At 38.2% G+C, this 25787-nt stretch overlaps 1 protein-coding gene across 1 annotated transcript in view; it reads left to right on the top strand.

Moving 5' to 3' along the window:
• The first annotated feature begins 827 nt into the window (after positions 1-827).
• LOC114253387 (dietary and metabolic glutamate transporter) overlaps positions 828-25787 on the top strand; it is a 47124-nt gene continuing 22164 nt past the window's right edge. The window contains exon 1 of the mRNA XM_089734206.1: positions 828-1080. Within this exon, the coding sequence (XP_089590332.1) occupies positions 954-1080 (127 nt within the window). The 5' untranslated portion in view covers positions 828-953. The remainder of the gene's footprint in view (positions 1081-25787) is intronic.

Raw genomic sequence — 25787 nt, 5'->3', positions numbered from 1 at the left:
CTTTGGAAGTGTTTATTTACACAGGTAAGTAGCGTAGATGCGTTATTGAATTAATAATCCAATAACGTTATCCGGTGTATCCTCACTGCTTGTTTACGAACGATCGATGGTCAGTGTTTTTCCAGCAAACAGTCGTCACAACGGAAATTTACTTTTACTTTCTGTCTTATTTTATATCTTTAGATATTGTGTGGTTACTGGAGTCTATATATTATAAAGTGAATCCTACAGCCCGCCTTGAAATAAGAAGTAGAAATCTCATTCCTAATTGGTATTATAATACGGCTATCCTACAGCTTAGACCAAAACGTATTAATGCTTTACGGCAAAGATAGGCAGATTTTAGACGGCCATTCGTGTTAGCTTATAATATGATATACTTACGGCCAATAGAATTAGGGATTTAATGTCGGGGACAGGAAGTGTTTGGCAGAGAGATAGTAATGGTAAATTGTGACGCTTGAGAACTATTTTTAACAAAATTTCTTCTCATGCTGCTTTTAATCAAGATGAACGTCAAATCAGCTTAGCTTCGCTATTATGCCTTATTTGATGAGACAATGAATTATATCCGTTATTTCAATGCAAAATGTTTGTGTGTTGTAACATTGTATACATACATAAACTGTACCTACCTACAATTAAAATCTTGAAACACTTCTCTTGTTTGTTGTAATTAGCAATCAACGAAATTACTCAATTATCTTAAAACAATAAATACAAATGGGCTTTGATCTGCCGGTAATATTGACTCTACAGTCCATAATGTCCTGTTATCACTCAATTAGATTAAGCACAAATTGTCAAGCAGTTCCTGAACTCAATATCAGTGCGGTACCAATCTTTGTAAAGTGTTCACACGCTTCTACTTATGTGAACAAAATCGGTTCTTAGTGTATTAAAAAGTTGAAATTCTAATTTAATGTGTTGTATTGGAATTATTGTGATCTAATATGATAAATGCTGCTGGTATCGTAAAACTGTTTGCGTCCAGAAATAGCTTAGATCCGCCGTCTTTTGGAATAAGTGGTTCGACAACGGAACGGACGCCTTTATTGGGGGCCAGAAATATCGAAAAGGGTACATAGTGTTCATTTATCTTTATATATTATATATATTACTTCTGTGCGTGTGTTTGTCACTGAATTCCTCTTAAGCGGCTGGACTGATTTGAACTTTTTTTTTTATATGCCTTTGGGTAGCGCACTGGATGGTCTAGATTCACGAATCAGCCCGGCAGATGGCGCTGCAGACGGTATTTAAATTATTTATCTTTCCTATAAATAAATTATATGGCAAAACAACGTTTGCCTGGTCACCTAGTAATATATAAATCCACGTTGCTAAGCAACAGTTCCCGAAGCCAAATTGGGAAAGAAGGTGGTAAGTATATGCGTATTCTGAGCCTGTTATTATTCATCTATGTATTATTTTTATTGTTCGTTAGATCGGAGCTTTTAAATAGCAGGTACATACCTGGTATAAAATAATTTATAACTATACTATAATCATAGACATTTGTGAGGCTCTGTACAATCGAGTAGCATCATAGTAAATATTATCAGATGCTTTGATTGATTACCTTAGTTTCAAAACGTATGATAATGGGTAAAACATTAGTTAATCATTTCCATACTTCGTTGTGGATGTTTATTCTATCAACAACTTATTTAAAACACATAGTGCTGTTTCTTAATTTACAAAGACTTTCTTTAACGAAATGTACCCAAACTTATCATTTACACTAAACGCGTGCCTTAAATCAAAGTTACTCCTTTTTATGTAAATAATTAACAAGGTGCAGCACATGTTGCGATCATTTATGGAAATAAAATGTCCACACGAGACAAGTGTGCCGCGCGAAATCTTCCATTACATGTTAAGGTCCAGTTTTAAGAATCGTAATTTATCATTAGATAAAGACATTAAATTTTATTGGTCGACTACTATTGGATAAACTTTGGAATCTTTTTTCAAATTAAGTAATTTTAAATGGCTTTTTTTAAATTTCGATTTAGTCAACCCAAAAAGATGTAGTTTAAGAGAGACTCTCTATACTTTTTCTATGTATTTAAATGGTTCATGGCAACATTCGCTGATTTTCGTCAGAATATAAAAAAAACATTCAAAGAAGGAGAATCAGTACGTTTTCTTAAACAATTATTTTATAGCTACAATAATATCCATAAATTAGATTAAATGTTAATGTTATTTAAGAAGGTGTATAAATTAATTCGGAACCTGAAATCAAATCGGCATTTTAATTTAAAAAATGTAGGTATTTGATGAGATTTACATGGGATATGTAAACTCTATTTACCAACAAAGACCAAATCGAATGTATTGAGAAGAAAATAAAAAAATGATTTATAATCATATTTATTTATGTTAGCTGTGTATTGTTCATGCAGCGGGTACTTTTATTGTAATAAATAGAATTTATAATAACACGTGCTCACGAAGGATTCCAATGATGAAAGAATAGCATCGCATAACGAGTTATACCGCGCAATAATTAAAACTCACAAATTATCTTATTACTTACTGGTGGATTTACTGGTGGTAGGACCTCTTGTGAGTCCGCGCGGGTAGGTACCACCGCCCTGCTTATTTCTGCCGTGAAGCAGTAATGCGTTTCGGTTTGAAGAGTGGGGCAGCCGTTGTAACTATACTTGAGACCTTAGAACTTATATCTCAAGGTGGGTGGCGCATTTACGTTGTAGATGTCTATGGGCTCCAGTAACCACTTAACACCAGGTGGGCTGTGAGCTCGCCCACCCATCTAAACAAAAAAATAAATAAAAAATAAATACATATCTCCAATTCGTGGTGGAGTGTGATGTGAATTTGCACGGGTGTCAACTATCATTTAGCTTATTTATGAAATGAAACATTCATGTGTTCATCTAATAAACTCCAATCCAAGAGACATCGATCGAATGTGTCGAGTTAAACGGCGATGTTCGCTTTTTGGTATTCGTGGTTAGATACATCTAATGATATTTTATAACATACTGGCGGCCCGCTTCGGCTCCGCTAGGATCTTTGACAAAAATTTCAACGATATTTGACGTTGTTTTCCTTTTTTAAAATAAAAGAACACTTATTGTGGCATAACTATGATAGTTAGATATATGCTGTCGCGACATTTTTTGTAATTAATAATGTGTTCTACAAAGTCGTAGTACATTATTTTATTCCATCATCAATTAGTATAGAAAACCATGTTCTTTTAACAATGTCCCAGTAAATTTGAAGGTCAAAGTCCTAATCTAAATACCACTGAACCCGTACGTACTTGCCCTTAATACAAGCAGATAAAAACCAGAGGCGATAAGGTAATGTTAATGCACTTTCATCAAGTCATTAGAACACTTGAAGCGAAGAATGTTAATTTATAGATTTCTTGCCCTAAATCCTGGGTGATTAACCGGACGTTTAGGGTCAACAGGTCCTGTGTACACATCTCGGTGATCCGATCGAATTTCAATGAGGATATCTCGATGGAAAAATGTGGCAATATTAATTGTAAGCTGGTCTTAGCTTTATTAATAAGATTAATAAGAAAAGTTATTGGTAGTAAAAGCTATCCGTATGGTGGTAGAGTTAACATTGTTATTTGTATTTTGACATTCAACAAGTGTGTCATACTGAGTCATCTAAGTTGAAATAAATGATTTTGAATTTGAATTTGCTAAAGTACATAGCCAGTGAAGATATTTAAAAACAAATATAAGGCTGTACCTTTAATTGTTACTTGTTTTTTTTTTTTTTTTTGAGAAAATAAAATTAACTTTTTCAGAAAAGCCAATACAAATCATGCATACTGAAATATAATAAAAATTTGTATTCGTTTTTGTGATTGAAACGTACCAAAATAGATTTTTGTTCAATTCAATTTTTATTGTTGTTTGTTTTTTTTTCTGTTTCTCAGCGTGGCGAGGGACGATGGCTCCGTTTAATTATAGACTGAGGAAATAGTTTTTTGTTTACACAGTCGAACCAGTCAATCGATAAATTGTATAAATATTTATTTTTAAAACGACTATGTTTGTTACAAATGCGATTTAGTGATTTTATAATTTCACTAATATGCTTACTTCTTCTTCTTTTCCTATTACTCTCTGCTGGGATGTAGGGCTCGAAATTTTTCCATTTTCATCGGACTTAGGCATTCTATTTTATCTTTTCCCACGTCATGCCCAAAACACTCAGCTGCTGCTCTACTGAGCGACGCCAAGTTGTTCTGGGACGGCTTTTCTTCAATGCCGGATCGGAATCGCGACCCGCTGAGAAGATCCGGCGAGAAACTCAGCGAGCTGATTCATGGGTTAGGTTGCACGGCGAACTCTCTGTCGAGTTCGACGAGCACGGCTACCGAGGTCCCCAAGCCTGCTCCTAGTGCTAGAGCTGAAGGCGTCCAATGCAAAGGTTATTGGATCTGATGGATCCGTAAGGACGTGTCTAGGGCGTCGACGGTGACTAGCTCCTGCGTGATCAGGATTCGGGGAGTAGTCAGCGGCGGCAACGATAAGGCGATTATCATGACGCATAGCCTTATCGAAGTACCGTTCCGACGCTGACTTCATGTATTTCTGGATAGATTCGAGGCCCAGGTCGTCGTGTAGGTCAACGTTTCTCACGAACCACGGAGCTCCGACGGCTAACCTGCAAAAGCGGGATTGTAAAGATTGGAGGGTGTCTATGTGTGTGCGGGCCGCGTGAGCGAACACCACACTCGCGTAAGTCATGACGGGTTTAATGGTATTAATGGTCAAATAAAAAAATAATAAACAATCAAGGATAAATCCAATACGATCATCTGGCCTCTAGATACTAAAATAAATACACTGATTAAATACACAAACATATACAGCAAATAATAATGATAAATAAATAATAATAAGGCCTGGAACTATCTATTAAAAATCGATTGCAATTATTGTTGATTATATTGTAGTTTGACAAAAAACATTAAACGTATTTTAAAATTTGAACACTTTAAAATTTAATTCATCTCACCAATAAACACAACATCCGAAAATTCTACTGTAGGAAATCGTACTTTTAACCTATATACATATATGTTTATACCTATACATAGCTTAATTTTACTTTAGCATTTTAATTAGGCTTTAATGAGCGCCACATGAACATTGCTTTAAAAAAAAATTAAAAATGTTAATCTAAACTAATATTATAAAGCTGAAGAGTTTGTTTGTTTGAGCGCGCTAATCTCAGGAGCTACTGGTCCGATTTGAAAAATTATTTCAGTGTTAGATAGCCCATTTATCGAGGAAGGATATAGGCTATATAATATCACGCTAAGACTAATGCAAGGGGAGCACCAATAAAGAATGTTTCAAAATCGGAGTTTTAATCCCTTTTCAGAACTTCTTCTTTTGAAGTCGGTTAAAAAGCGTAATTTTGGTACCTTAAATAACTCCTTAACATTCAATTATTCAAAAATATTTTCACTTTCTACGTAAATGAAGAGGCGGGTAAAATTTAGCGTTATGCCAAAGTAACTATTCCACGCAGACGAAGTCGCGGGCAAAATCTAGTACAGAATATATGTTGTGACGAGGAGGGTACCGTTGTGTTTCGATCCACTTAAATGATACATAAATGAGCAGTAGCCAGGCTGTCTGCCGCGCCTTCGTCATTACCATCTACCGGTAGCCGTTGGCGAACCCTACAATTACTAGCTCAGAATTAATTATACCAGTGCAACTTGCCTCGATCGCTGTTTTGATTTTTTTTATTCTAAGATAGGTATTATTATTAACATGTTTGCTTTTTTTTCTTCTTTTATATATTTCATACAATGACGATTTGTACCTACCGCATGGGGACACAAGTTGTGTTTTAGAAATCGGTCAACTCTAAGGATTGGATATTAATAGATATAAATTAGTGACCTAGATCACCAATCCCGATTCTGCAGGATAGCCGTCGGAGCACCATGGTTCCAGAGGAACGTGGACCTCCACGATGACCTGGAGCTCGACCCCGTCAGTAAGTATCTACAGTCGGCATCACTGCGCCACTTTGAGAAGACGGCAAGACATGAGAACCCTCTTGTCGTGGCCGCTGGAAACTACATACCCGATCCTGTAGACCGAACGGTAAACCGTCGACGTCGCCCAAAGCACGTCATCACGGATCCTCCTGATCCATTAACGGTGCTTTTAGGCAATACAAGCACCGGTCACCGTCCTCGTCGAACCCGTCGCTTGCGACGAAGGGCTCGACGAGCGAATTAACCCACAGACACAGCCCATTGAGTTTCTCTCCGGATCTTCTCAGTGGGTCGCGTTTCCGACCCGGTGGTAGATTCTGCGAAGCACTGCTCTTGCTAGGGTCAGTGTTAGCAATTCTCCGGTTTGAGCCCCGTGAGCTCACCTACACAAGCTAGGGTAAGCTGAAATAGCCTCTCAAGGCTATCAGCATAGGTAGGATTAAAAAAAAAACTAGATCAGACTAATCATCATGAGCTTGTATATAGTCATATACGTATTTCTTTTTTAGTAACATGTCCCTGTGTAGTAAATAGTACTCAGATAGGTCATTTAGTATTAAATAGTGAAATCAATATGACCCAATTGCAACAATCTAATAAATGCACACAGTCACATAATAGGTTGACTGTTTTCACTCTGTTTCGTTCAAAATTAATTAACTACCACTAAGTATAACAGATTTTTATAAAATTGCATCTGTATTCTGTTAATTGTGAACAAAAAATGTATTTTCAATATTCAAATGTGAAAATGTGTTTAGAAAAACAAATATTATTGATCTTTACTTGAACTTGCTTGACAGTTATTTGTCGCACGCACTTCTTATTTATATTACTAATACTAATGTATGTGTCACTTATGTATGTATATGAACAATTTATTATTGAGCTTTACTAAAGTCATAACGTACAGTGCTAAATCCGAGAATCTTGAACGGATTCAGTTTTTATACAAATACAATCGATGCCACTGTAGTTCTCCCGTGATAGAGACAACTATTTGAAAATCGTAAATATAAAGGCGTCAATCAGGTCGAAAACAAGCTAATCGCATCAAAGTTAAAATCCGTAAATCATATTATTAATGTAATAAGGTTTTTACGTTATAAATTTAAACGCAGCGATAAGCAGAGTTAGCGCAGTTTGTAAATGGTTTTTACTCCCACATTACTCAATGCAGTGCCCTAACTCGGGAGTAACCTTACCAAATAGCTATATGAAAAAAAAAACTCACTTCGTGGAATCGTAATCAGAAACATGTCGACTTACGGTCGCCGCACACGGGCCACCAGCCACAACCACAAAACGCAACTACCGACCTATTTCCTGTTCTTTTCATACATTTCACATGGACTCGCCGCACACTGTAGACGCCTGTGGTCGCCACTAGTGGTCGGCTCGGCTACAAAACGCCGACACACAGCCACTTGCGCGGCTCCCCACCCCTCTCTCCCTTCATTCTTTCGTAGGAGTCCATTATGATACTGCAAGCACGCGTTAAGCAAAAGTAACGACCACCGACCACAAGTGCTAATCGCGCGCGTCAGCTTCTTTTGTAGCCGCTTCTAGTTTCAAGTGGCGGCGACACTTAGGGTCACCAAACACGGGCCATCAGCCACAACCACAAAACGCCGCCACCGGTATATTTCCTGTAATTTTCATACATTTTACATGGACTCGTCGCACACGGTTGACACCGGTGGCCGCCACACGCTACAAATCGTCGTTGCTCGCTTCTTGTGGCCCGCACCGACCACCAAGCGCAGATACAAAACGCCGACACACGCTACTCGCGCGATTATCCACCTCCCTCTCTCACTCTCACTCTCTCTTACCTCCTGTTCAATCCGAAGACAACGCACACATGTAGGCTGTTGTTGATTGAAATAGATATAGAATTATTAGAGTCCATTATGATACTGCGCGCATAGGTTACAAAAAGTAGCAGCCATCGGCCATAAGTGGCTGTCGCGCGCTTCAGCTACCTTTGTAGCTGCCTTTAGCTTCTCGTGGTGTGCGGCGAACCTTTGTACCCGTGCGGAGTCACAATACTTCCAACCATCAGTAAAAGGTCTATAGGCTTAAAACTCATTAAGCATTTAATTTATAAAAGGTTACTATAGTTCTGATGAATTCAAGTTTAAATGAGCTGCTTAATCAATCAAAACATACATTTTCCATAAATTAATGATTGATTAACAACTTTTCTTTCCGACGATACGAATGCAAAAGAATTTATTAAGTAATCATAACAAGTTTGCATTTGAACGCTCGTAAGATAAAATTAAATAGGATGTGGACACAGCAACCGCAATACTACATTACCTGTAATAACTATTAATATCACTCAATAAATATGTTTACAACGAAAACACTATTCGATGGGCCTGTGGATTTTTTTTTCTTGAAAATAATATCGGCTGTGTTTTATTTGTTTTTAAAGTAATACACAACCTTTTTGTTTGTTTTAACTTACATTATTATACTTAGACATTGATAAAGTTGTATCTATGCACTAGGTTTTTTGTCTACGTGTCTACTAGTGGCCTCGAGAGGCTATTCTGGCTTCACCTTGACTGGTGGCCAGCTCACGGATCTCATCCTGAAAAAGCATGCAAAGGAAAAGCAAAAGGGTGTATTGAGAGGATTTCAAAGAATATATATGCTCAGGGCGACGCGTCTGTTTGTTGCCCCTTCGTCTTGGTCGGGGATATAACTTGCAGCGGTCACGATAAGAAAGTTATCGTCCTATGTCGCTTTCTCGAAGAATGTACTAGTTATAGAATTTACTATGACTATACATACATACCTACTCTGTCCGTGTATTTCTACCTTGATCACTAATCACTAATTTCGGTTTATGTGCCATTGTACTTTACCGTCCGTGTACAAAACACCACTAATGCGATCGCAATATTCTGGTATGATACTTTGAAATTGAAACTGCCTATTCTCCGAACAATCGACCTCGAGACGCCCACAGGAAAAAATTGGGAGGTACGGTTCTAAAACACAACACAGCTAAATATTTCAATCACAAAACGTAGACAGACAGTTTTAGGTACAAAAGGGGAACGTGATGAAGAAACTATTATATTTTTTGTGTTCTGAATTTGAATGTTCAAAAATAAGAATTGCCTGAAGTATAACGTTGGACCTTGTTGAAATGTTTACACTGTACAGATTGATAGAAAAAAAAACTTCAAGTTCGTATTGTCGTTATGAAACGTTTCTACATTATTTGAAATCAATGCGTTATGCATTAGTGAATTCCACCAATTTTCTTTTCATTTATTTATTTATTTTTATTTATTTTATTTATAAAAAAGAAGACATAGTACAGAGTAATAGGAAAATTATGTACAAAGGCACTGCTTATTTCTTTAAGAAATCTCTTCCAGCAGACCTGCGAGAGGCTTATGAGAATAATAATTAAAAGTGATGATGGGTATTTAATGGAACTGTTTGTTGAATGGAAATGTTTTAAAATTAAATTAAGTTACCAAATCTAACATTCAGTCAAATCGAATATGTTTGACAGATCATTTCATTATCTTACTTAAGATTTATAAAGAGACAGAGATTTTATATATCGACAAGTCGATAAAAAATTAATTAGAAATACTTGAATGAAAAATAGAAAATTCGTAATTCAATTCATTTATAATTATTACATATATGATATTTCAGGTGAATTTAATATTTATTAGAAGTCTTTTAAAATTCTAATTATATCATATTTTTTGTTGTTAGCTTTTGAGTTTTCGAACTGAGTTGTTGAAATTTGAATAACATACAAATTTAAGCGAAAACATTAATACACGAATCGCCCCCAATACTATCACTAAATCTACTATCAGAACGACACCCATTACAAATCTATGGCTTAGATTTTCATGGTTTAGATGTCAAAACGAGAACTGATCATACCATTTTACTAACGATTCCCTAAATTGGTTAACGGGTGTCAAAAAATAGATTTATTGGCTCTCAAAAAATTGATTCGATAATTTTGGCTGTAGCTTGACAGATTATGTTTCGATTTACCTTTGATTACTGGATCCTAGAGGCTACGTAAATGCCACAACCAACTACTTGAATCGTCTGGTTGGAATCTCAAAATGGTATGGCTTAAGAGGCTTCATTTTAGCAGTCGTCGTGGCCTAAAGGATAAGAGGTCCGGTGCATTCGTATGTAGCGATGCACCGGTGTTCAAATCCCGCAGGCGGGTACCAATTTTTCTAATGAAATACGTACTTAACAAATGTTCACGATTGACTTCCACGGTAAAGGAATAACATCGTGTAATAAAAATCAAACCCGCAAAATTATAATTTGCGTAATTACTCGTGGTAGGACCTCTTGTGAGTCCGCATGGGTAGGTACCACCGCCCCGCCTATATCTGCCGTGAAGCAGTAATGCGTTTCGGTTTGGAGGGTGGGGCAGCCGTTGTGACTATACTGAGACCTTAGAACTTATATCTCAAGGTGTGTGGCGCATTTACGTTGTAGATGTCTATGGGCTCCAGTAACCACTTAACACCAGGTCGGCTGTGAGCTCATCCACACATCTAAGCAATAAAAAAATGCAAGACTGCTTCGCAATAGAAATAAGCAAAATGCTGGTACTTCATTCACTCTTACGGGCTCAAAACGATATCAATAGTATATAATTCTTGGATTTCAAAGTTTTCTTACTTCTCTAAACATACATAGGAAACTTAACGAACAGGTGATAACATTGTAAATCACATGCAACATTTTGGGTTTTGAAATATACCCGCCTTTTTTTAGCATCATCTAATATTTTCCTTGTCGAACAAGCGAGCACTTTATTTTTTTATGTATTACAGTTTATCAACGTGACTTTGGGGAAGTATAAGACTTATTTAAATTTAATATAAATATATTTTTCTTTTCCTTATGACATTTAATATCTACTGATGTACGAAAAATGTGAAATCAAAAAATTTTTTTTCTGTGTTTGGGGTTTTTTCCACCGTCTTGAATTGAATGAATCGATATATTTTAAATCATTCGCGTAAAGTAATTCTTGTTGGTTTCATATTTTTCTTATCTTTAACTAACTTTCTAATTACCTGAATTTAAATTTAGTTTATTTATGGTTCTGGCAGCTGCCTTATATTGTTAATATTGTTTAGTGGAGCTGATGATCTACTCTACTACTCTCTACTTATTTATGTAACAAGCAATTTAAAGATTTGTTATCCTCAAAAATTATAAAAAAATGGGAATAATGTGCAAGCTTAATAGGTACTTAATTTGAAGTGTTAGATATTTCACTAAATACCCGTTTTCTAGTAAGACGATTACTGTAGTTAAGAGACCACACGGTGGTCGATGGTAAGAGGCCGCTGTATTTAAACCTAGACCAGAAGTCATTTTCTCTGATAATTGTAGAAGACAGACAAACTAGCCGACAGCTAACTTTCTGTTAAATGGTTGTCAAAACCTATAGACACCTTGATATCAATTAGATACCTACATTAATTCCGTATATACCACCTATATACCTATATACAACCGTATAAGTCGTTCGTGAACACATGTTTGGAGCTTGTTTAGGATATTTGCCCCTGCTAGCTAAATGGGTTGTCCTTGGTGGATGACCGCTAGCTGTCATTGCTCAAATAAGTATATAATGGTGTAATGAATTAGATGTTATTAACATAGAATAAAAAAAAACAAAAAAAACAAGGAAAACTTATCAAAAAACGATGAACAAAAACGACATTCCTCTCCTTCGTAATTTTGTAACATAAATTTCAATAATAATTTCCTTATACTACAGGATCCAGTTTTTTTTTTGTAATTTAAAAAAACATCTTGTTAATTACGAAAAATGAGAGGCTCACCTTTTTCTCATTTGAAACGAGACACGAATTCATGTTTTTGTTGTGCCGTTACGTAAACAGCTGTAAGTAAATAGAGCGATATTAAATTCACGCGAATCCGTGACAGCTATTTGACCAAATTACAAGTTTGATTCAATTTTGTGTAACACTGTTCGGCTACGATTATAAGAATTTTGCAACTATACGAATGTCACAACGTTTGTTACTGGAGTAAACTCTCGATTTCCTTTCAGCGAAGCAAGGTTGTCGGAACGGCCCTGAGTTGAGGTGATAGATGTTTAACTAAATAATAATAAAAAATCTTTCTACTCTGTATGCACGCTACCTGTTCAACGCAAACTATACTGAGACATTAGAACTTATATCTCAAGGTGGGTGGCGCATTTACGTTGTTGATGTCTATGGGCTCCAGTAACCACTTAACACAAGGTGGGCTGTGAGATCGTCCACACATCTAAGCAATAAAAAAAAAAAACGTTAAATTAACTAGATGATGATCGAGCTTTGCTCGGTATTTTTTTGGATAACGCCATCTTGTTGTGTCTTTAAAGCGGTTAGTTGCCCTCAATTAAGAAAAATAGTATTATTATTCGCAAATAGATGTCGGGAAGAGTTGATTATTGAAAATACCGACAAAACAACATATTCTGAAAATAAATCGTAGCTAGATCGATTTATCGCCCCCGAAATCCCCTGTATACTAAATTACATGAAAATCGTTGGAGACGTTTCCGAGATTCAGATTATATATAAATATATATATTATATACAAGAATTGCTCGTTTAAAGATATAAGATATAATTAAAATTAGTTCAGTCTCGAAATTATGCTAACTGAATTCTCGTTTTGATTTAACGAATATTATGATTTAACGATTAATTTTCGTGTAAACTCAAACTTCAAATTATTTTATGTTGATAGCAGTCTATCTTTGTAGTCCCATCACGGTATCGTCCTTTAATACTTCCAATTCACCAATATAAAATACAGCCTAGATGGGTCTAGAGACACAACGACATAGTTCATTGAGAAAGCGACGCGGTTAACCCTCCTCGATCCATTAATGGTGCTTTTAGGTACCACAAGTACCGGTCACCGTCCTCGTCGAGCCTGCCGCTTGCGACGAAGGGCTCGACGAGTGAATTAACCCATAGACACAGCCCACTGAGTTTCTCGCCGGATCTTCTCAGTGGGTCGCGTTTCCGATCCGGCGATAGATTCAGCGAACCACTGCTCTTGCTAGGGCTATTGTTAGGAAGTCCTACCAGGTTAAGCCTAGTGAGCTCATGTACCACAATGTCAATGTCGGCTGGAATAGCCCTTTAGGCTACCAGTGATTAGATAAGAGCAAAAAGGCGACATGGAAACGATTTATCTGGGGAAGTAATAGAGATAGCCCAATTTAGAAACGGGGAAAGTTTCGAGGAAAACTATGGATAGTTCAGCCAAAAGAAATTAAAACTCTCGTTTATTTAAAAACTTCTAAAAACTTTTTTGAATATTCTTCTGGTCATTACTGACGCGTACGTGTAGATAGACATAATTCCTTCCCTTCAACCCGGCGGCTGTTCGGCAGTTAATAAAGTACACAGGCACTCTTAAATAAATGCCACTGTCTAGTAAGAAATAAAATCTAATTTTCAACGTATTATATGAAGGCTATCCCACTTTTCCAACCGGGACGCATGTTGCCAGGGAAAAAATGATATATGAGGTATATGAGTTACCAGTGGATACAAAACGCGATGTTTTCGTCAATCACGTATATTTCTCTGAAATATTTTAGATACTAATTGAACGCATTAGCACTGTTAGCGTTATTCTTGCGATAATACTTACTGAGTTATTTTTTCTTTTTATACATAGTCCGCAGTCGCACAATGAATGCGGGTTCATTACAGTCGGAAACCTTGGTTTAACTGGTGGTAGAAGTATCAACCCACCAATATAAAACATAATACAACTGAAACACTCTCACTCTTGTTAGGTAAAGAATGTAATCTATGGCAATACGGCCAGACTACATCCGCCATTAAAACAAGTCACAGCTCATGTCGTGTTATTATAAAATACAAATATGCTACAACTCGGCCATCTTATGACTTCATAACTCTTAGCCTTATATCTCAAAGTTCGTGTTGTTCATGTTGTGAACACAGAAAATTTTCAAAAGATTTTTTCACTCTCGGAGCACACCTTTTGTTATTCATTATTCTATAGCTGTTTTATGAATGCAGCGTGTAAAAATGAAATAATGTAATTCCTGAACTTTTTTATTGGTTTTGTAACATACAGTCCATCCAATGGTGAATGGTTATCGTGGCTTATGGGCGTCAGCAATGTCAGGAGCAAAGCAAAGTCGCTGTCTACTGTAACGGAACTACATTTTTGTTTTCTTATAGTTATAGATAGGTAGGCAGCATGTACTTTGTGTATTTGATGACTTGGCAAGAACAAGAATGGGAATTTTAAGAAATGGCTATCTGGTTTATAATAGCCATACAAAAATGAATTCTTACTGAATTCTACATATATAGAACATATGAACAAACCAACACATTTGATTGACAAAATAATGACTTCTAATATGTAGAACTTTCTAGTATGATTTGAAAGGACCTAAAATTATGACGTACCTATTGTACTTCTATTTTAATTTTAATTTTAATTAATCTTTTAAATTCGAACTGATTTGAGAGGACCTAAAATTATGACATCCCTATTGTACTTCTATTTTAATTTTAATTAATCTTTTAAATTCGAACTGATTTGAAAGGACCTAAAATTATGACGTACCTATTGTAATTCTATTTTAATTTTAATTAATCTTTTAAATTCGAACTGATTTGATAGGACCTAAAATTATGACATCCCTATTGTACTTCTATTTTAATTTTAATTAATCTTTTAAATTCGAACTGATTTGAAAGGACCTAAAATTATGACATCCCTATTGTACTTCTATTTTAATTTTAATTAATCTTTTAAATTCGAACAATGCCAAATAGATGCAAGCGACAAATAGCTAAACGCCATTTCGCGACGTTCAGAATACACACTGTATTTTACTGTATATTAAGGTAATATTACGCAATAACATATTTTTTATATACCGTTGTTATGTTCAATATATGGAAATTAAGTGTTCAATTAGAAAAAATGTATTAAAGATAGCAAAAACAAAATATTTGTTTTTGTTTAACGAAAGATAATCTTACAATTTTTTAGCCTTTAGTGCTTTGAATTTTTTTCATTAAATTCTTTTTTTAATTGTCAGTAAAAAAATTTTTTTGCTTAGATGGGTGAACGAGCTCGCACCCCACCCGGTGTTAAGTGGTTACTGGAGCCCATAGACATCTACAACGTAAATGCGCCACCTACCTTGAGATATAAGTTCTAAGGTCTCAGTATAGTTACGACAGCTACTTCAAACCGAAAGACATTACTGCTTCACGGCAGAAATAGGCGAGGTGGTGGTAGCTACCCGTGCGGACTCACAAGCCGTCCTACCACCAGTAACAAATGAAATTGTCGAATGTGAATTTCGATCACGGTGCGAATACTAGTAAATTGAAACGTAATAAAAAAAATTTGCGGTTATGTTCTCGGCATTGCTGACATCCATGAAAGACAGCGACTATTCACTATGAGGTGGGCAATGTCGTCTACGTGCGTGTAAGAAATCCTTAGTTTGTCAACTGTTTATTATTACGAATTGGCGAGCTTTAGTGTTATCAATATAAAAATAACGGAAAATTACGTTAAAACATTCCGTAACAAATAGTATAGATCAATGTAATAAAAGCATGTTCAAAACATCAAAGATTTACTAGCCTTATTGTCAGCAAAATCTAGTGACGTACCTAACGAATCAATAATGTTTGACGAATTGTTTTGATTGTCGTTGATTAACGATCGGTAATAATTAATGTGAGGCATAAATTAATCTTAATATTATGACAATTTTCTCGTAGAACTAATTAACTGAAATGACTCTTTGATTGTAAACTTTAAGTTAGGTTGTATTGTTCAGAGAATGACGAAACGTTTTTATGGTTCGCGTTAAATAAAGGATACACGAATAAAAACCTACATTGATGGTTTTAAAGGTCCGCATTTTTAAGTTATACTTCTTTAGGCGCGTTATGAAAAATTGATGAGAGTGAAATTTTACGATGTGCGCGCACCGTGACACAAAATTAACAGAATGAAGTTGCCCACTAAATCGCTCATTACAATACGACCGACGTAACTTGGCGAGTCTGAATATAGCCGCAGGTGAACTTTCCGAACCGTACCGAGAATTACCGAATTTATACGATGTCAAGAAAAGGGATGTCCAATATGCGTGTTTGAGGATGTTGTTTAATAGTTTTTTTTTTCAAATTGATTAAAATTTACATAAAAAAAAGAAATAAATTTAATAAAAATAAAGTATAACTTCTTACGTGCGTACATAAGTACACGCACCCTATTTTATTAGTATTGGTATTGCATACTGGTGGTACTGGTGGCCCGAAGGCCTTTCCGGTTTCACCAGGACAGGTGGGCGAGCAAAGGCTCAGCCAGGAGGGGTGGGAATAGCTAACAGTTGCCCGAGCGCCCCGGGCGCAGAGACCTGAAGGAGACCTAAAAAATCAAGAGCCACTGAGAAGATCCGGCGAAAAACTCAGCGTGCTGACTGATGTATAGGTTTTGTTGTACGTCGAATTCTTTGCCGAGTTCGAAGTGTACGAGGTTGTTTTTTTGTTCGTGTTGTCTTTCGCGTCGGCTATCCAATTGAGTTAATTTCTTTTTGCAGACATTACTGGTAGTTCAGGTAAGTTTTGCAGTGTGGACGCAGTATCATACACTAGATATTCGAATAAATTAGATCCGTTTTGTACACGTTCCATTTTTTATGTTGGAAATTGACAGACGAGCTAACAACCTACCCGGTATTAAAGTACTGACGAGAGACCATATATTTAAAAATGTGAATTCTGCCACCCTCCGGAAGACAGAACTTATATCTCGAGGTGGGTGGCGCATTTACGTTGTAGATGTCTATGGGCTCCAGTAACCACTTAACAACAGGTGGGCTGTGAGCTCGTCCACCCATCTAAGCAATAAAAAAAAAGATATAGGTTAGTGTAGAGGTCATATTAATTGTACATATAATGGTTGTCCCACGCTTCAAAATTAAACGCATGACTGTTTTGCGGGAGAAAGAGTGGCGGCATGCACTTGTGTGGTTACAACATTACGTGCCTTGCTACCAGTAAATGCCCGACGACGAACGTTGTTTAGTGGTATAGGACCGAGAATATTCTGTTTCGAATTTTCCAGACAATTCCTTTATCGCCTTTTATTGTATCCGCTGGAAGAGTGTCGTTGCTATTCGTGGACATCATATTTGGCTGTAGTCCATCGTTGTGTACAATATAGTAAAAAAATAACAAAACAAACCATAACCTATAAATTAAAATTTTACTAAAACAGGTTTTATGTGAACAATCCTTTCCACAAAATTAATCAAAACAAGTTTCTAAATAATGTACGTCATTGTTTACCTAAGAAAGACAAATATTAAGTTAGATGTTACGTGAATTTTATTTATAATTACTATTTATTCTATTACGAGTATACATTAAACATTACCTATACATTTAAATTAAAATAAATGTGTCCATGTGTCTTAATTGTTTTATCATACCTATTATTTGTAAAAGGAAATACTTAATCTAAATTCAATTTTTTATTTCGTTCGTTCTTTCGAAATTTAAGTTTTAGATCTCTTTATCGTATGAATACGATCTGTTATTGATGATGGTAATTTGTCATCTGTAATTTTTGTAAATTTGTTCGTTACATAGAGGTTAATATGCAGCATTTACCTTCCGAAGCCTATCTATTTAGTACATTTTTTTTCTTTTAGCCAGTAAACTACGCACTCCTCGATAAAGGTTAGTTATTTATCAGATTCGTAACGACCTAATTCGTACGTTCGACCAGATTCGTACTAATACCACAGGAAGATGCATTCCTAGCAGACTTTCCCGCCTCAGCAAAAGGAAAAGTAATAAAGAGTTTTTATGCACTATAGATTACTTTATTGTGTTTTTCTTTTCCTTTTTTAAGCTATGCAGCTTAGTTCAATGGCCATGCTAGCATCTCAAGAAAATTTCTTGGACAGCTCTTTTTTATTTTCATTTAAGTGTCATTTTAGTAAACTTTGTTGTCACCGCCAGAAATAGTGGCCAGGTCCCTACATGTCAGTTAGTAATTAAATGCATTTCTAATATAATTCAATGCGCATAAAGCGAGTTGCAGACTTGGCAGTTAATAGGGCTAAGTCCACTCACATTTGCAGTAATGTATTGCAATTTGTATGTTTTATTAATGTCGCCGTGCTGACATGACAGGGCTGACCCACTTCCTATACTCTTAGATAATAGAGAAATTATAAACGTAATTACAATCGTGAATTTAATCGTTCTTAAATGTTTTCGTAAGGCTGAGAGGTTGATTTGAATATCGTTTAAGATTATTTTATTTATTTCATCACATATACTTTAGCATGTTAAATGCTAAAAAAAAGGATAAATTAAAATTATAAGATGTTCGTATGAAAACAAAAATAGCGGATGTATCATACATGTAAGCTTGAGGGTAGATATTATCTTGTTGAACACCAAGTAAAACGATGTCACTTCTGATTCCTGATTTAATCAACAATGTGTTATCTTAACAATTCACTTTAACACTTGTCCAACTTTAACCAGTACGTACAACAATCACTGAATCACACAACGTAACAAGGATATAGTAAGTGCACCAGGCAAGCGCAGTCCAACGAATGTTTTTCGCAAGGCACGCACCGCCTTTTTATACTAGCCGGCGCAGCTGGCTTATGAGTCACTTCTGTTGCACGAGTGGAACGACACGGCCGGCGCACCCGGCTTGTGTGAGTCACGCCTGTTGCACGTGATGTTTATTAGAAATATTGTTAACGCCGTCACGGCCATACTGACATGCGCTCGTCCTCGTGCGCCTTTTTATGGTTGTTCTGTAGACAATAAGCGTATTCGTTCATCCTGACATTAACGGATGCAACTTAAAACGTGGTCTATGATATTAACAATCTAATACGGTTCGGTTCGCATAATTCTTCAGAAAATCCTATACTGGCTATAAATACTGACTGCTTACATACCTGGGCCAGTTCATTTAAATCTCTTCAGGTATGTAAGTATGTCCCTTTTAACTTAAATCGGAATTGTTATCCCTTCACTTTTTCGAACTGGACCGGATAATGCTAGACCGGATCGCAATCCCTGTAGCTAATTGTTGTGGCTAGTCCGGATGAAAATCCCTATAGCCAAGCCATTGGACCGGACAGACCCTTCAATGACTTCACACATTTTTTTTTTTTTTTTTTTTTTTTTTTTTTTTTTTTTTATTCTTTGCTAGTCCGGATCAACATCCCTTTAGCCAAGTCGTTGGACCGGATACACCCTTCAACGACCTACATTTTTTTTTCTCTTTTTTTTTTTTTTTTTGCTAGTCCGGATTAACATCCCTTTAGTCAAGTCATTGGACCGGATACACCCTTCAATGACTTACAATTTCTTTTTTTTCTCTTTTTTTTTTTTTTTGCTAGTCCGGATTAACATCTCTCTAGCCACATACAATTCTCTTTTTTTTTTTTTTTTTAATTTGCGTGTACGGTAGCGTTTGTTAAAACATCTCTTAAACCAGAACATTTATACGGAATTTCTTCAGAAATAGTGCGAGCCCGACCATCGTTTTCTACATTTCCAACACCTGCACCTGAGGTGCCTGAGCTTACAGACATTGTATCACTACCCGCAGACTATGTTTGCTGTATCGCTATTTGCGGACAAAAATGTCGCTTCTATTGTCAGTGATAGAGTCGTCATCATTAAGATCAGTTTCATGAACAAGATTACTTAACCCATCTGTGTACGCCGTCACGTCATCGTCACTATAATTTTCAGAAATTTCTAGTAGGCCTGACGGGCCTCGAGGTACTTCGCGTAAGTTTTCATGGGAAACTTTGTACACTAGAACCATTTACATGTCTCAACTTATACCTATCGTTTTCCAAAACTGCAGATGATTGAAAGATTACTGGTGGTCCGGAGGCCTTTCCCGCTTCACCGGGACGGGTGGGCGAGCAAAGGCTCAGCCAAGAGGGGTGGGATTTGCTAACAACTGCCCGAGTGCCTCCAAAGGAGACCTAACAACTCAAGAGCAATTGCTTCGCGAATGAATCTACTACCGGATCGGAATCGTGACCCACTGAGAAGATCCGGCGAGAAACTCAGTGGGCTGATGCATGGGTTAGGTTGCACGTCGACCTCTTTGTAGAGTTCGATGAGTACGGTTACCGGGGTTCCTCAGCCTGCTCCTAGTGTTAGAGCTGAAGGTATCTAATGCAAGAGTTATTGGATCTGGTGGATCCGTAAGGACGTGTCTAGGGCGACGACGGTGACTTGCTCCTGCGTGATCAGGATTCGGGGTGCAGTAATGTTGAAGGGATCTTTATATTTTCGGTCTAATTTACGAAAACAAAACCCCCAGCGGAAAAGAGTTTGACTTTAGCTTTGCCTCGACTAAACCAAGCTTCTGTTTGTGCCCATTTTTGTTTTTTTTTTTGTTTTCGCAGGCCTTCGACCGTGCTAAATCAAGATCTAATCTAGAGGGATTATCACTCTGTTGAAACTTAGATATTTCAAGTGAACTACCCTGAACGGTAAACATCTATTCTATTGGAGTAAACCCTGTTACTCGACAACGTGTACTATTAAGGGCGAGTTGAATATCCCCTAACTGCTCTTGCCATGATTGGTCCGAGTTACTTTCAGATCAAAGAGTGACTTGTTCATGAAACCGCTTACCATTGAATAAATTACTATGTTTTTTTTTTTTTTTTTTGAGACTACATTCTGACCTTGAATGGAACATAAAGGGGAAGCCAAAACCACTTATCTGTAACACACTGAAGCTCTGGAACACACGTTGACGTCTCTGGTTGGACCTGCCACAGCACAGTCTCCTACGAGGCGGCGCACCCTAGCGCAAGTGCAGCCGGAGCGCGGGGGCTCCAATATCGGCAGTCCGTGCTGGAGGCGTGATCTCGTCGTTTGGCGGACCCGTCGGCCGGCCTCCGTACCGTCGAGGCGATCTGCCCGGTTCTCGCGGACTGGGTGGGCCGCGACCGCGGAAGTCTCACCTCCGGCTACCTGTGCAGACTCACAAGACATTTTACCACCATGCAAACTTCTTACCGCAACAAATCTTACCAGCCACCACGCAAACTACAATTTTACGGGTTCCACCTCTCTTACACGATGTTACTCCCACACTGAGGAAGCCAACCGCGAACACTTGTCAAGCACGCACAAGCACGCACTTCACCGGAAAAACCTGCATCCGCCAGCGGAACCCGAACACCGCCGCATCGCCAGACACGAACGCACCGGACGTCTTATCTTACAGGTCACGACGACTTCAGATGTGTCAATTTTTCTTCCCCACGGAAACTTGCTTGCTTTCTTGTTGGCTTGCTTGCTGGAGCCCGAAGTCATCGAACGTGTAGTGTTATTGGTATTGAATCGAGTAGATTCTAAAATTTCAGCGACAATTCACAGTCTCATGTCCTGGTTTACTGTACTAGTGCCATATAACTCTAGCAGTAGTCATTGGCTTAAAAACGATTCGTGTCGGAACTACCCACTCGTCATGACAGATCCATTATTGCGATCGAAGTTTCACTTGAGATTTGCACTTGCCTTAATTTCTTGCAATAGCTTGTTACGTGTTGTATTTCCGTTAGTAAACGCCATGTGATGACGTCGACAGTCAAACTGGGCAACATGAGCCAGAACGTAAGATGTGACGATTTCTTCGTGGCTCAGATCTTCCATCGAGGTAACAGAGACGTTATTACACGACTTACGTATGCTGCATTCACGTTCTTGTGGCGTACCACTACTAGTATTCTGATCTGCATAATGTTTTTTTTTTTTTGCTGTACTTCGAACATGTTCAAACCCGTCACGCCAGTGAGAGTAGAGTCCTGATCTCACTTCTGATGTAAGCTTGAGGGTAGATATTATCTTGTTGAACACCAAGTAAAACGATGTCACTTCTGATTCCTGATTTAATCAACAATGTGTTATCTTAACAATTCACTTTAACACTTGTCCAACTTTAACCAGTACGTACAACAATCACTGAATCACACAACGTAACAAGGATATAGTAAGTGCACCAGGCAAGCGCAGTCCAACGAATGTTTTTCGCATTTTTTTTTTTTTTTTTTTCCTACCTAAGCTGAGAGCCTTGAGAGGCTATGTCAGCGTAACCCTAACTTTAGTAGGTGAGCTCACGGGGCTCAAACCTGACGATGTTGCTAACACGAACCCTAGCAAGAGTCGTGCTTCGCAGAATCTACCACCGGATCGGAAACGCGACCCACTGAGAAGATCCGGCGAGAAACTCAGTGGGCTGTGTCTGAGAGTTAATTTACTCGTCGAGCCCTTCGTCGCAAGCGACGGGTTCGACGAGAACGGTGACCGGTGCTTGAAGTACCTAGAAGCACCGTTAGTGGATCGGGCGGATCCGAGATGACGTGTTTTGGGCGACGTCGACTGCTTTCCATTCTGTCCGCAGGATCGGGAATGTAGTTACCGGCGGCCACGATGAGAGGGTTCTCGTGTCGTGCCGCTTTATCGAAGTGGCGCATGGACGCCGACTGCAGATACTTACTGATGGACTCTAAGTCCAGGTCGTCATGGAGGTCGACGTTCCTGACGAACCACGGGGCTCCGACGGCTATCCTGCAAAAACGGGATTGAATAATTTGGAATGATTTCAAGTGTATGCGGGCCGCGTGAGCGAACACTACACTTGCATAGGTCATGACGGGGCGTATGCAAGTTTTGTAGAGTGTCACCTTATTTCTAAGGGACATTTTACTTCGCTTACATATCATCGGGTAGAGACGTCCTAGAATGAAGGCGGCACGATCGCGTACCGTCTTGATGTGGGGGCGGAATGTCATCCTACTGTCGAGGGTGACGCCTAAATATTTGACCTTCGGGGCCCACGGTATGGGCTGGTCGAACATCGTGATCGGGCGAACGGCGGGGGCGGGGGTATTGACGCGCCTAGTCGGGAGGGGGATGCTCAGCGTGGTGTTCGGAGGGCGACCCCTTTTGAAGAGCACCGCTGTGCTTTTCGTGGGGTTAATGTCGATGCGCCACTTCCGGAACCACTGTCCCATGGTGGTAGCTGCGGTCTGAAGTCGTCGATGAAGCAACGCCTTCTTCCTACACGAGTAGTAGATGGCGGTGTCATCGGCGAAGAGCGCCAGATGGGTCTCCGGAGACCGGGGTATATCGTTGATATACAAACTGAATAGTAACGGGGAGAGGGCGGAGCCTTGCGGGACTCCGGCTGTGACGTGACGGGGCCGGGAACGCGTTCCCTCGACTCGATATCGGAACGAACGGTTCGACAAGTAGTCTCGTATGATGAGCACGAGTCTGTCTGGCACTCCCATGTTATACAGTTTGTATATCAAACCGTTGTGCCAGACTTTGTCGAACGCCTTCGCTACATCGAAGAAGAGGGCTCCTGTCGGAATGGGTGTTTTTCGCAAGGCACGCACCGCCTTTTTATACTAGCCGGCGCAGCTGGCTTATGAGTCACTTCTGTTGCACGAGTGGAACGACACGGCCGGCGCACCCGGCTTGTGTGAGTCACGCCTGTTGCACGTGATGTTTATTAGAAATATTGTTAACGCCGTCATACACATTAAAAAAAAGTGGAAATTGATAAGTAATTTATTAAGAATAGAACAGACTAAATAAAGTTTAAAAAACTAAAAAAATACGCTTTTATAGAAACGTGGTTTTCAGGATATTATCAAAATAACCCTTCTACTCATATCTGTTCAGAAAATATTTATAGCTATTGATACCATACACGCTTTTTTTACAATAAAATCATTTTTTCTTACACTATTTGTAATTCAGATTTATTAGAAATTTATTTTCTATTTTTAGTTGGATTTTCTATATAAGCGTATTTTTTTTTGTTTTATTAAACTTTTATTTATTTTTCATTTTTTAGTTTATTTAAATTTTTTAATAATTTTTTTAAACTAAGAAATTTCATCTAAATCAGTTGGTAAATTATCCGAGAAATATGTGATCAGCGCGCCTGGTAGTTTCCATTCTTGGTCTTGACGCAGACACTCCCTCCGGATCTCACGAAAAATCATTATCAAAGATTCCGTTACATACTAACATACGTCTGAAGCTATAAATAATAAAAGCGTATTAAAAATGGGATAAATTAGTAACCTCAAGAGGTGAAAAGATTAAAAGCACGGCCGTTCCAAAGATGGGTAGACGACATAAAAGCCGTTGCGGGCTCTACGTGGAAGAGGAAATGCCACGACCGGACCTTATGGCAGGATTTTGGGAAGGTGTATTCGAAAGCAAAACAATCTTTGCCGATGTCAAATGCTTAGAAAAATAACATTAAAAATATGTACCTAAATATGAATTAAGATTGTTAATAAAGGCTTCTATATCTTTATATACTTTTTATACCTACATTACAAACGGAAACGCATAATGGATTCGTAGTAGAGCTGCTAAGGATTTTGGTTCTCACTTGTACCTAAGCCCCAAGTATGCTCAACAACCCTGGTCAGAGCACAGTTAAGGCAGAACACATTCGTGGCAGGCTGGGAGTACAAAGCACATATCTCCCCTCCACTCTACCTCAACTGGACTTCGAAGCGGTGGTTTTTATTAATTGCTTAGATGGATGGACGAGCTCACAGCCCGCCTGGTGTTAAGTGGTTACTGGAGCCCAAAGACACCTACAACGCAAATGCGCCACCCACCCTGAGATATAAGTTCTAAGGTCTCAAGTATAGTTACAACGGCTAAACCGAAACGCATTACTGCTTCACGGCAGAAATAGGCAGGGTGGTGGTACCTACCCGTGCGGACTCACAAGAGGTCCTACCACCAGTCTTTGGGGAGTACGGTCAACCATCACACGGTTGCTCGGAAGGCGCGTGTAGCAGCATGCGTGTCATCTTCTTAGGTCTCCTCGCCAATCCCGAAACCGATATACGGAGGGGACCCGGTTTTTTTTTTTTTTTGCAAAAATCCTAGCTAATAACTACGATAAGAACTAGGCTTAGAAACTAAGGAGCTAAGTTCTAAAATAGGTGATAATATTGATACTGTGCACGCTGATGACAAGCTATTAATAGCTGATAAGGCGGCTGTAACTAAGTTTCTCGGCCAAAAACTTTGGCAATCACTTTAAGAAACCATTTCACAGTACACTTCGTGTGCGTCCGTGACCTAAAAGATAAGAAGTCCGTTGTCCTCGTATCGAACGATGGGCTTGTGCCTATGTTCAAATCCTATAGTCTACGTTTAAGGAACCGATTTCTAAGAAATACTACTTAGCTAACGAACAACTTCCGAGATGAAAGATTAACTTCTTTTTTTTAAAACAAAAAACCCTTAGTATTTGCGAAACGACGTTAGATAGGGCATATTGTAGACAGCCACGATTATCTACCACAATTCAATATTTTTCTGCCGTATAGCAGTGCGTTCCGGTTCCATGGGTGGGGCGTTGAGGAGGTGAAGTCACGGATTAAAAGTATTGTCGTTCTATTCTCGTAAAGAAAAAGAAAAAGAAATTACCCATAAAAACGAAATGGTGCGAAAGGATTAATCTATTAAAAAATACTTACGCGAGCTACATAACAATAACATGAAATACAATTACGTCACATAAACAAACACACTTATGAACACTGAACTTGACCGCTTACATAAAT

This window comes from Bombyx mandarina, chromosome 17, assembly GCF_030267445.1.
Source record: "Bombyx mandarina strain Sakado chromosome 17, ASM3026744v2".
NCBI classification, from domain to species: Eukaryota; Metazoa; Arthropoda; class Insecta; order Lepidoptera; family Bombycidae; genus Bombyx; species Bombyx mandarina.
The sequence above is the reverse complement of the archived record's forward strand: the minus strand, read 5'-3'. Positions and strand labels throughout refer to the sequence as shown.